The 12781-nt window shown below is 48.3% G+C and overlaps 2 protein-coding genes across 3 annotated transcripts; one reads left to right on the plus strand and one right to left on the minus strand.

The window, feature by feature from the left end:
• LOC8065593 lies at window positions 1575-3973 on the minus strand. Its single transcript, XM_002438937.2, has 2 exons — window positions 3381-3973; window positions 1575-3231 (listed from the first exon to the last, which is right to left on the minus strand). The coding sequence occupies exons 1-2, from the start codon at window positions 3532-3534 to the stop codon at window positions 1895-1897; spliced, it is 1491 nt and encodes a 496-aa protein (XP_002438982.1). The 5' UTR covers window positions 3535-3973; the 3' UTR covers window positions 1575-1894.
• On the plus strand, window positions 7117-10446 carry LOC110430811. 2 transcript variants are annotated; one of them, XM_021448820.1, is made up of 3 exons: window positions 7117-7296; window positions 7382-7543; window positions 9907-10446. In XM_021448820.1, the coding sequence occupies exons 1-3, from the start codon at window positions 7135-7137 to the stop codon at window positions 9910-9912; spliced, it is 330 nt and encodes a 109-aa protein (XP_021304495.1). In that variant the 5' UTR covers window positions 7117-7134; the 3' UTR covers window positions 9913-10446. The 2 variants fall into 2 exon arrangements, with proteins under 2 accessions (XP_021304495.1, XP_021304494.1); XM_021448819.1 differs by having other exon boundaries at window positions 7382-7532.

The raw sequence follows: 12781 nt of genomic DNA on the forward strand, positions 1-12781 counted from the left end.
GTCGACGACCTCTGCCTGCAGTAGGCCTTCTTGGCCGCCACGCCGCAGCCAAGAAACGAAGCTCCTGGCCGCCGGCTAAACCACGAAATACTAGTATATCAGCCATACGTCCATCCAAATGAAATCTCTATTTTCGATTATTTCCTCGCGCGCGAAATACTAGTATATCTGTGCGGTCACCGCGCACCCGTTCTTGCTGGCTGCGCTGTGGGCGCTGCTGACGCGCCGCCCGTCGCCGCATTCGGCCGCACCTTCTCCGACCGCGAGGTGCTGGGTGGCCTTGTCGCCGCGTCCGCGTTCGTCGTCTTCCTCACGTCCGTGGATCCGCGCGGCGACGCTGATCCTGCTCGCGGTCGCGGCTGCTGACCGACTGCAGAGCGCCACCGGCGCCGAGCAGGGAGAGCGCGAGGAAGTCACGGTCGACGTCCCCGCCGCCGTCGTCGTAGGTGCGGAGCAGCCCCGGCAGGGTGAGGCCCCTGTCGTCGGGGAGGATGAACTCGGCGCAGCCCCGGAACTAGTCCTCGAGACGTGCCATGGCGGCCTGCAGCGCGGCATCGGCGCGCGGGCCCGGCGCGCCCGCGAGGCAGGCGGCCACGACGAGGTACTCCCGCGCTGGCTCGTGGCGTCCCACTCCCGCATTCCCGTCGCCCCCGTCCCTCTCGGCGGCATCGGGGTCGCAGTCACCGATGCCGACCTCGTCCTCTGAGCCTGAGTCGTTTCCGGCATCGGAGAAGGACAGGGGGCCGAAGCCCTAGGCGAGCACCTCCGCGGCCGCCCGCTCCGCCTTGCACCGTTGCGCTGTCATCGTCGAGAGCTCCTCCTCCAGCTCCACCACCTGCAGCGACGGGCTCGGTGACTAAGCCGCCGAGAATGAGAAGAGGAAGGGAGGAAGGTAGCCAGGCATTGGGGACAAGAATTTTTTGTTGTCGAGACCAAATAGTTAAGGGGCATTCAAGTCTATTGTCAGACCACTTAACTGTCGTTAGGCTTAAAAATGGACGGAATGGCACACGGGTATAGCCGAAGATGAAGTTGGACACAGCAGTGTGAATCAACTTTTTAGTGGCTTTCTGATTTGATCAATCTTTTATAATGGCATACAGGTAAAAACCTCTCGTTGTAATAGTCTCCTCACTTTCCACTGCCACCGCAACCTCCGCCTCCACCCTTGCTGGTTGCTGCCTCGTCCACCTCTTCCCTTGTAGAAAAAAAAAGGTGTGATGGAGTTTATGTAAGAGCCAATTTACCAGCTTGTAAATGGGCCGTTCGTCCATTTACAGCCCAGTTATTTTTTCTCCCCACCGACGGCCGCCGGCCCAACCCGAGCTTGCTCGTCGGTGCGCCGAACCTCTCTGTTTGCCAATTGCACGAGCTACCTGAGTCGTGCTGTCCATCACATGATTTTGTTCTGTGTGTTGGCAACCACCACAATCACAGGGGCGCACGCTTGCTTGTCATTGCCACCATCTCATCACTCCCCACAAACCTCCTCATCAGCAGCAAATACTACTCCAGTACGGACTACGGAGGAGTATAATATACGAGATCTTTTTAGTACAAAAACGTGGCTGCTATGAGCAACAACGACAGCTAATTCATCGATCCATCGATTGTGAAATTTTACATGTCGCCGTGTGAGAGAAAAAACAAGATAAAATATACTCACTGTATACTATTACCGAAGAAAAAGAAAAGGAATGGAGGAAAGCATGGTGAGGATTGGATCACTGTATGTATGTGGGAGTATCATATGTTTTCTGTAGTCACATGTCATCTACCTGGATCGCATATTGGAGTGGAGATTGTACATTGGTCATGGCAGGAGGAAAAGCCGGCCGGCGGCGGTGCGCGGCGAGGCAATCAATGTCAGTTAATACTAGGATGTGGGTCACCGTCACCGGAGCAGCTGGATGGCCTTGAGGAGGACGGGCCTGAACCGCCGGACGTCGAGCCTGACGTCCTGCTTCCCGAGGTAGACGTCATTGACGAGCGACCAGCTCTGCTCGTGGATGGGCATGGGGTCCAGCAGCACGGGGTGCGCCCTCGGGTACACCTCCGACAGCGTGCTCTCCTCCGCCGTGATGTTGTACTGGATGTACCGCATGTTCATGTCCCGCGGCGGCACCCCGTACTCGTCCATGGCGAGGCTCTCCATCCGCCCCAGCGGCACCACCTGCACCACCACCGCGTTCATCGGCAGGAACACCAGGTTGGTCAGCCCGGACCCGTGCACCGCCACCATCACGTCGAACGAGTTCACCAGCTTCGACGCGTCCGCCATGCGCGAGTGCCCTTCGTCCCCGACGCCGGCGCCGGCCTTGTTGTTGTTCTTAGCCGACGCCGACATCAGGTCCGACGTCGTCACGTCGAACCCGACCTCCTCCGCCAGCGCCACGATCTCCGGGACGTTCACGAACCGCCGCCGCGACCGCCGGGTCACCAGCAGCAGCCGGGGCCTCCGGTGCCCACCCCCGGCCCCGGCGGCCTCCTCCTCGTCCGTCCGGATGGCGTGCTCCCGCGGCAGCGCGTACCGCCACATGAGGAAGCGTTTGAAGTCCACCATGGACAGGTTCCGCGGCGCGCGTCGCGGGTCGATGCTGAGGTCCTTGAGGCTACGCAGCCCCAGCGTGGCCTTACGGAAGCACCGCACCTCGCCGGCGCCGTCGAGGTCCACGGCGTCGTAGTTGGTGAGCCCGTCCACGATCTCCCGGTACTTGTGGAACCACCACGCCTGCTTCTGCGCCACCAGCAGCTGCACCTCGCCGCCCAGGTGGCGCGTCGTCACGAACAGCGGGATGATGTTGTCGTTGAAGTCGTGGTAGTAGTTGCCGCAGTAGCCGCCGTTGGAGTACACCACGGCGGGGACGTCGTGCCGCACCGTGCAGGGCGGCGCGTCGCCGGGGGACACCACGCGCACCGTCAGCGTCGTGATGCCACGCATCACGCGGACCTCGCCTTTCCGCGTGTACGGCTGGATCGTCCAGCTCGTCGCGTTCATCCCGGGCGCCAGACCCGTCACGTTCGCCGCCAGCAGACCGTCGGCGCCGGCGCCGGCGACGACGAAGACCTCCGACGTGCTCCCGCGGATGCGGATGGCGCCTTCCAGCTCGCACACGTCCGACCTCGGGTCCGCGAAGTCGCACCGCACCCGGGACTCCGGGATGGACTCCTCCTCCACCAGCTTGAAGCCTCGCCTGCCGTCCAGCAGCAGCGACGGGAACCCGGGCTTGCCTGGAAAAAAAAAAAACACCGAAATCGATCGCCATGAGAATCAGTTCGGCGAGACCGAGGAATTCAACCGCAATGCAATGCAATGCGATGCAATGCGTGATGAATGAACAGATGACGAACGGAATAAAATGGCCGGCGAAATACCGTACCTTTGGTGACCATGACCATGTAGCGATCGATGGCGGGGGAGTAGATGACGAGGAACTGGATGGCGCCGATGAGGAGGAGCATCGGGAGGTTGCAGAAGGCAGCGGCCCTGCCCTTCTTGCTCCCGGTCCTCAGCGGCGGCGCCGGCGTCTTCATCTCCGAAGAATCTTCTTCTTCGTCTTCTTCTTCTGCTGCTGCTCCACCTCCAGCACCGGCAGCTTCACAACCATACAAACCGCAGGAGGAGGACGACGGCGGCGGCACTCATGAACGACGGACAGAGCGCTTTTGAAGCAGGGGGGAGGGCGGCCGGCCGGCCGGAGAAGTACGGAGCGTGAATAATTATGAGTAGACGAGCAGGGTGGAATTAAACAAATGCATTGTTAATTAATCGCCGGGAACAGCGAGGCAGCAGAGCAGCAGGGGGGCGGTAGTGGCCGTGGAGAAGACTCCACGATTTGAAAGGCAGGCAGGCTAAATTATTCGAAACAAATCCGCTCGCTCTCGCTCGTCGGTTGATGAGAGAAACCAACCACACCAGCTGGGATGCGCGAGTGAGAGTTCATGGAAACCACGTTTCGTCGCTGCTTTCCCCTTCCTTTTTTTTTCTTTTCTTCCGTTTCGTTTTTCTTTTAAAAGAACTTTTTTTTTCTTTTTTGCATTGATTGAATTGATGATCAGGATGATCACGGGAATGAACTGATAATACAGACTGACGTCGCATCGTCTTTTCCGGCTCGTCGTCGTCGTCGTCGCGTTGCTTGTCTCCGGAATCGGCCTCGCGAGAAGCCGCCGGAACGAGCCGACCGGCGAACCTGTCGAGGATCTCCATCTCACCGCCGCCGTGATTGCGCTGAATGCATGCATTCGAATGCGGCCGGCAAATCAGCCACATTTTGCAGGTAGGGATCGTACGTGAGGTCAAACGCGCGCCATGTGGGAGGACGATCGCATGGCATCTTGGAAATTCAGAGGCCAGGCAGATCGGAGTTTGCAAGCCACGCCACGACAGCAGGTGATGATGCCATGCCACTGAACTGATACTCCGGCCGTTCTTTGTTCTCAGATCTATCGGTTTGGCATTTCCTGGTGGCTGCTCCGGCCTCCGGCACGAGGAATTGTCCGGTAGCCATGGCCACATGGGGCCGAAAGGAAAACAGAGGAATCACATGACCAAAGGCAAGGCAGCAACAGGAATGACTAGATTAACCACACTGCACTACTGCAGGCTTGTTGCTTAGCTCGCCGAGGATTTAAATGATTTCAAACTTAATTTAATTTATAGAAAATGTTAATGCTTGTATTTTCAAATAGGTTTATTATTATAATATTAATAGTTTTTTAAAAATATATTTGATCAAACTAGGGAAGCTTAGACTTCCTTTATTTTGGGACTGAGAGAGAGATAGAGAGAGAGTAGGTTTGTCTTTGCCAATTTTCTTTTTCTTCCCTCTTCTAGACTGTGCACTTTATGCCAAAGTGTTAAAGTGGCAGCTTATCATTCAGGAGTGAGCACCTGTCAATTACAACTAGTATTTTTTAGGCCTATTAGTTAAGTTAAGTAGCGAGTAAGTGTGATTTGCGTCATCATAGTGGTTGTTACATGGCTTCTTCACTCATCCCTTTCGCCGCATACATATACTACGACTCCAAACTGTCTCTTTTTGCTGCCTGCCCGGCCATGTTAACTGCTGAACAATTGTAAACTGGTGAAACTGCATGCAAAGCTTGCCAAAGCCTGAAAGGCACAGTCGAACGAACCGACAGGCAGGCAATGCATATGACGTGCACAAAAACACAAACGGGATTAGGATTAAGAGATGATAAAGGCTCTAAGCTCCTGGATGAACATGGAGATGGAGACACATGCAGCTAGCGGCCTGCGCGTGTACCTGCTGCTGGCTGGTTCTAGAGATAGTAGAGACCCTCAGCAATCGGCAATGCGGTGGGAGTTTTATTTTAAGACACAAACTAAAAAACAGGTGAGTAGTCTTTTATTTCTGTCAGTATCATATTGTATGGTTGACTTGACGATTATAATAGGATGTTTGACTAGCATCTGTGTGTCAGAGTAGCTCAAGTATTGTATCAACATTTGCCAAGTGGCCACGATTCTGAATTTGCGTCGATCGATGCAGCCTTCTGACCTTTTGCAAACAATGCAAGTGATCGGATCAGGAGAGGAGTGCTGGCCATGTCTGCAAGTAGGACTGTTTGTTTTCTACTCTGATCTGGATAGAAGAGAAGTGCAATGTTCTGAGCCATCAGAGCAAGCACTCTTTCAGTTGCAGAAAACAATTTGGGAAGAAGGTGCTCCCGATCAACTGAACATACGACTGTATCTAACTTCACCCACGTTAGGTGATCTTGCAGATTAGAGCACGTATACTTGCAACCATGGAGAGGAAAATCTTTCAGCCCCAAATCATCTATTAGCCACCCAAATCTTCCCATCATGAGCTCTGTTCAGATTGCCATTATTTCTGAATATACAGTTTGGATTTTATTTTAGTGTCCACCTCATGCATATATCTGAACTAAGACCTTGTTTAGATGTGAAATTTTTTTGGATTTCGCTACTGTAGCATTTTCGTTTGTTTGTGGCAAATATTGTTCAATCATAGACTAACTAGAGTCAAAAGATTCGCCTCGCGATCTTTTGTTTTTGTCTATATTTAGTGTTTAATGTATGTGCCGCAAGATTTAATGCATGGAAAATCTTGAAAACTTTTTGGATTTTGGTGGGAACTAAACAAGGCCTAAATTGACATCCCGCATTGTCAGTCTGTAATTTTGCACATGGAATAAAAAAGAAAATGACACTGATGACCATGCATACGGTTCTGCATTGTCATTTTTTAGTACTGCATAGTCCAGTATGGTTAGGCCATGGCCAACGCGCCACCGTGTCGTTAGCCCCGCAGAGACAGCTAGGCTCGGGTAACAGAGTGGAGGAGAGAGACAGTCTGAAGGTAGCTCCGCAGTGTGTCATATTGTCTTGCAGAAGAGAACGTTGCCTCGTCAGAAAAAGCATTAGCTTGAGCTGAAAAGGAAGCAAAACAGGCATAGAACGCTCTGGGATTGGTTGATAGATTCCAAAAAGTAATGGTATGATAGTGACATTTGGAGAGAGAAAAGTAATGCTCATGGTCCAATACATATGGCTTGCGCTGTGAGAATTGATGGCTCCATCCATCCCGACCTACATGGATAACCGCTTTTTACTGAGGCTAATGTTTCTTGTAGCCTGCGTTGGTGAAGGCCTAAGTGTCAGGCTTTTTTTTGGAAGGTCAAGTGTCAGGCTTATCACTCGCATGGATGCACCCGGGGATCTTCTAACCATTGTTTGGTTTGCCTTCAAGAACCAAGTCTGTTGCTTTAGATGATACAATGTGGATACATCAAACAAAATTGAATACATCTAGCAAGCAAAATAAACTTATGTTTACCATAACAAGTACTCCCTTTGTCTCCAAATAAATCAATTTCTAAAACCCGTATCAGTTTTTTTTAAGTTTGACTAACTTTATAAAAAAATAACAAAACCTATGACATAAAATGAGTACATTATGGGATATATATTCCATGGTACATCTAACGATACTAGTTTGATATCATAAATCTTGATGTTTTCTTTTAGAAATTGGATCAAAGTTTAAAAAGTTTGACTTGATAACTCTAGGAATTTATTTATTCAAAAAATCTTGATGTTTTCTCCGGATGCGAGGGACATCTCCTCCTCCACCTCTCCTCCGGATGCAACGCTCTTCTCCTGCCAGGACGCGAGGGTCTCCATTTCCATTTCTGCGGCGGGGCGGCGGGCAGCGGCGGCGGCGAGGGAAGCAAATTAAGGCCTCCTTCGTTTCTGGGCGGATTGGCCTATTCCTAACCCGTTCCGGGTGGAATGCAACTGGGAATGTGCGTTCGTTTTAGATTGACGTGGAACTAACTGGGCTGAAATTAAAACGACTTTACTTTTTACTCAATCTATGGCCCGGAACAGAACCGGACCTCCTACCGGCTCCTGGAAGAAGAGGCGGATGAGTCGAGCAGCAGAGGCAAGAAGAGGTGGCGCGGGGCAGCGTGGAGCGACCACGGAGCGGCGCGGGGCGACTGCGGGGCGGCGCCCTTCCCCATCCTCGTTCTTCTCGCCGGTGATTCACTCGTTGTCTCCTTCGTCCTCGTCCTCGTCCTCGTCCTCGTCCTCTCTCCCTCCTCTAGGGTTCTTTGGTCTTGAGGAACCAATCCCGCATCCTCCCTCTCCTGCTTCTGGACACACCTCTGCTTCTAGTTCGCCACCATCTAGGCAGGTAGATTTCATTCATTCTCATCTGATCTGGTCGGGCCCGTCGAGGACGACTAGGGTAGTGCTACTGATTTGTGCTGACGATTAGGACTTAGGAGGTCAAGAAGAAGGCCGCTATGTCTCTTCCCACGAGATTCTTCAGATGAGCTAGAGGGCTGACCCAAGCCGAGTGTTCCCTTATCGTGAGATCCTTCAGTTTGAGCTAGAGGGCTGTTCCAAGTCGAGTACACTGGTGGGGGACAGAGAATGCCCCCCTGATCTGCTCTGTTTTCTTCTTGGTATTGGTGGGGTGTACTGTGTTCTGCGCAGTAGCACAACCACAACATCTAAATCACTGATTTCTTACTCAAGATTCATCTCAATCCCTGATTGCCCTGTTGGAGATGCTCTTATTTATTTATTTATTTATTTTGTTTGAGGTGGACAGAGCCCTAAACACTAGCAATGTGTATGGTGCTATGCAAGTCCAGTCTATATCAACTAAAATCACTACTGCCATGTGCTAATTTTTGTTTATATTGAAATATTCACATTTACTCATTGCGGGGCCTTTTAGTTCTGTTAGTGGATGCAAAATCTTTCTGTCGAAGGACATTCCATGTGATTTTGCATTCTTTAATATATAAATCACAGCTCCATACTAAAATTTTGAGATTATTAGATGTTAATCTCTAGCTTGATTGGCATTTGAAGGACACACTGAAGGGTCTAAATTTGATTTCTTGAGTTATGGGGGTGGATTGATTGTGCACTACTCGTCCAGAAGTGATCCGTCTAGCTAGCTTTACCGGTTGACAGCCATGTTCTAAGGCATTTTTGCTGGCGCAGTGCCTCATCAGGATTATATTCAGGCATATATACACATGCAGTAGTGTCTTCTGGAAACAACATTTTGCATCATCTCTTGGTTTGACCATCTCCTCGCCTAGACAGTGTCTCCCTGTCGGCTGTCGAAACAAAATACTAATGCATTATCTTGTTTTTTAGTATTAAAAATGCCCACTACTTCGGTTGTCCTTCTGCTGGTAACTTCCATACTCCAGTTCCTGGTACCTCAAATATGAAATAATGGAATGTTCCTTGTCCTTCTGTTGAATGTTTTATGTTTAATAAATTTGGTCACAACTCACAAGGACTAGGAGTAGTATTAACCTACACTACTGCCCACTGCCTGAATATTAAACTTGATTGAACGACAAGTGACACGGGTGATGCAACTGCAAAGGCAATTTATTCAGCAATTTAAATATTAATGAAAATAATCATTTGATGTGAGATGCCGTATTGTTTTGTTTTATTTTCCAAAAGAGAGAAAAAAAGGCACTGATTGGACCAATGACTTATATGTGCTATTCCATCTGTAGAATTCACAAAACCTGACAGTTAGGCCTTGTTTACTTCCACCCAAAATCCAAAAACTTTTCAAGATTCTCCGTTACATCGAATCTTTAGACGTATGTATGGAGTATTAAATATAAACGAAAATAAAAACTAATTGCACAGTTTGGTCGAAATTTACGAGACGAATCTTTTGAGCCTAGTTAGTCCATGATTGGACAATAATTACCACAAACAAACGAAAGTATTACAGTGTCACGAAAAAATTTCGGGAAGGAACTAAACAAGGCCTTAGTGTTTGTGGTGCTGAAGTGAACTGTTCTGCAATGCCTTTCACGGGGTATTGCTGGCAGCCCAGTGTCCTGTTTGGAGGCAGTGGTTTCCAGCCGATGTCAGCCACCTAGCTGTGGTGCCGCCGAGGAGTTGTGGCGGAGAGTTTGGCCGCCACACCTTTGACGCAAATGAGCACATAAATGAACTGAGTAAAAGTGTGGCTGCCACAACAAACACATCAACCAAACATCAGCCAACTGTTGGTGGCAGCCGCTGCATGGCGAGGCAAAGTTTGGCCGCGAACCAAACAGCCTGTACTTCAATTTTAGTAGTATACAATGCTGTGCACCTGTTCAGTAGGTTCTTTAGAACGAATTGGAGAGATAAATTACTTGAACTATCAGTGGAATAATATATTTGTGGGTGTTGTAATTGTCATTTCCATGTACTTATGCATTTCTCTTGTTCTGTAATATTAACTGTTCTACAGTGCACAAATGTTTCTGGTTACTCATAAAAAAATGTGTTCTTTTTCTTTCTGGTCCCTGTGCTGGAGATTGACTTCATAATGCCTTCTAAGTTCACTGATAAACACTTATATTCCTTTTCAGAACTAATCATCAGGAGTGGTGATATCGAGAGTTTCAAGTTCATCGAGAGAGCTTGGAAGCTCATCTTTACTAGTGCTGCTAAAGAGAAGGATGGCCACTATGGAGACAAGAGAGGCTCAGTCAGAACGTTACAGTTCCTTGAGATTTCTGCTCATTTATACTTATTAGATGATCTCCTTTGTCATTTTTTTCTAGGGTGATAGTAGTAGTATATACCAACGGCACATGAATCAATGTAGAGGCTTCACAATTCAGATATCTTCAAGAGAAAGCTTGATGACTGCAATGGAAACGATGAGAAGCAAAAGAAGTCAGATTGAAATTGAGGCTCAGGCTCTTTTTTTCTCCTACATTTCCTGAATCTAGGGAAAATGGTATAGGAGGATATGCATGCATTTGTAGTAAGCTATGCAGCTACAGGTGAAACTGAAATGAAGCTGTAGCAGTTTGCAGTTTCAAAATTCAGATGGGTTTGAATTAGATTTTTTTTTTGGATGGTTCGAAATAGTAGATCTTTGGTATAGCCAGCTTATTACACTATAGTGTGCACAAATAACTTGTCAACCGAAGCTATAGGTGGGCCTCCTCCCACACAATCAATCACCGCATCCTGTGACAAGGAAGGCTAGGCGACACACAAGGGAAGCCCCGCGACACACAAGGGAAGCCCCGCGTCCTCCGAACATGGAAAACTAGGTGACATCCCTCATCGTGCAAACAAGGAAAGGCCGCTGGCACCTCCGTCCCCGTCGCATCGCATCCCACATCCTGAGCGCCTCCGTCACCCATCGGTGCGACCCAGAGCACAACCTGGCCACCGCCGGAGTCCCCCAGCCCCTGCTGTCCACGGCTCCACGCTCGTGCCCTACAGACAGACCTTGGTACCCTCGCCGTGGACTCCAACACCGCCCACCCCACGTCGGCCCCCATGCCCGACGCCGGCCGGATCCCAACGCGAGCATGACGAGGCCTCCAAGTCCGCCCAGCGAGTCGGTGTCCTCTGATTAGATCGCGTCCTACAACAACGAACTGCTCAACATGGCCATGATCTTCAGCGCCTGCAACCATGTCAGCACAGCTCCAGGAGCTCATCGGGTTCGTGTTTCTTCGGCCCAGTTCTGCAAGTGTTCACGGTAAAAGCTGATTCATTCGTTTCTGATGCTGTGTGGACATGTGCTAATCTCTGACGAAAGCACATTCAGTTTGGGATGTGGCATTAGAGTTTGGCAGTAAATATCATATTTGGATGGATAATTTTGATGCTAAAAAATGATCCTCTAGATTCACTGTAATGCACCACAACTCAATGTTGGATTGTTGGGGAACTTTTGGCCAACTTAGCAATGATTGTGTTGTTATAGACTCTACATTGCTATTGTGATTCTGACTTGATCCTTCGGTAGTTCTTTTGCTTGTCTAATTTCAAGCTAAGATGGTGCATTCATTTGTAAGTAGATAGAATTCACGATGTTCCTGTGTAAACTGCTTTGTGTAGTTTTAAATTTGTGTATTACACCTCGTTTGTTTATTAATCGCAAGGATACCTTCCGTAGGGATTTCTTTTCTATTTGTGTTCTTCAATTCTTTTCACATTTTTAACAGGGCTGGCAACGCAAGTTGGATCCATATTATAATGTTATGAAGACACTACAAATTTTATGTTTGGAAAACTGGGCAAAGTCTCTTCAATACATGATCCAAGAGTTCATGGCACCTTAGGATCTATGCTGCAATCATCTCAAAATTTTTAATCTGCTTTGTGTTCGGCTGGAGGATCCTCTGCTCTCACCATCACGTTTTATCTCTTCTCTACTTCATTTGCTCTTATATTGTTATTATCAATACATAGTTATATATTTATCAATGCATAGTTACATTACATATTTAGGCCTTGTTTGGATGTTGTCGGATTTACTTCAATCCATATGTGTTGGTGTGGATTGGGATGGAATTTAGTTCAAATTCCACTCCAATCCACCTCAACACATGTGGATTGATGTGAATCCGACTACATCCAAACAAGGCCTTATAATATTTATTCATTCACGTGTTTTCACGTGGCACCAACTATGCTGTCCTTCAGCTGCGTTCAGGAGACGCCGCTGCACCAGCAGGTGGTAGACCAACATCCACATTAACATGGCACAGCGTGAAGATGGATCCTAAAAGTGAGCAAATGAACATATTTAAATCGATTTGTAGATGTGCATTTGAAAACAAGACAATTTTTCTTTTTGTGCTGATAAATAATTATATTAACTAAGCTCAGTTTGGCCTATGAACCTGCAAGTAGTAAACTCTAGCTTTCTCGCATGCTTTGTTATTTTATCAAAGTTATTTTATTACATTCACATAAATAACCGCAAGACTAAACAACTGCTGGAAAAAACATGAGATCTTGTTATGCTGCTATTACTATGCTTTTGTAGCAGCATGATTGCTTTTTCGGAGCTGCAGTTTTATCGGAAACCAGAAACCACCAATGTACTACCTCGTGCACCACAGTCCACATAGACATGGGTCTTCTCCATCTCAGCAGCATTGGCATAGAAGAGCGGTCTATCTGCATTCTTTGTAATTGTACGTTCATCTGAAACATTTGATCTGTTTATTACTGCAATCTTTGTTTAGTACAGAAAGCTCTTCTTACTCTGGAGAAATAGCATGTGCTTTAGTACATCTACATCTTGTATTAGGAATAAAAAAAGAATTGTAAAGTAATCTAATAATAAAATGAAAATCACTTTTTAGATATTGGTTTGAATTCACGAGATCAAATAGGCAATGAAGTGGATAGATATCGTTCTGCACATCGTTGTCATGCTACCAACTGCCATTGTCCTAGATGACAACCCAAGTGGGTTGGGATGCTAGG

Source organism: Sorghum bicolor, chromosome 10, assembly GCF_000003195.3.
Source record: "Sorghum bicolor cultivar BTx623 chromosome 10, Sorghum_bicolor_NCBIv3, whole genome shotgun sequence".
Taxonomy (NCBI): Eukaryota; Viridiplantae; Streptophyta; class Magnoliopsida; order Poales; family Poaceae; genus Sorghum; species Sorghum bicolor.

Bases quoted from the DNA above. Each gene is read 5' to 3' on its own strand.
- LOC110430811 (XM_021448819.1), top strand. From the start codon at position 7,135: ATGCAACGCTCTTCTCCTGCCAGGACGCGAGGGTCTCCATTTCCATTT. The intron at 7,297-7,381 runs GTGCGTTCGTTT...GGCCCGGAACAG, and splicing joins GGTGGAATGCAACTGGGAAT to AACCGGACCTCCTACCGGCT. The intron at 7,533-9,906 runs GTGATTCACTCG...ATTCCTTTTCAG, and splicing joins CATCCTCGTTCTTCTCGCCG to AACTAATCATCAGGAGTGGT.
- LOC8065593 (XM_002438937.2), bottom strand. From the start codon at position 3,534: ATGAAGACGCCGGCGCCGCCGCTGAGGACCGGGAGCAAGAAGGGCAGG. The intron at 3,232-3,380 runs GTACGGTATTTC...TTTTTTTTCCAG, and splicing joins CATGGTCATGGTCACCAAAG to GCAAGCCCGGGTTCCCGTCG.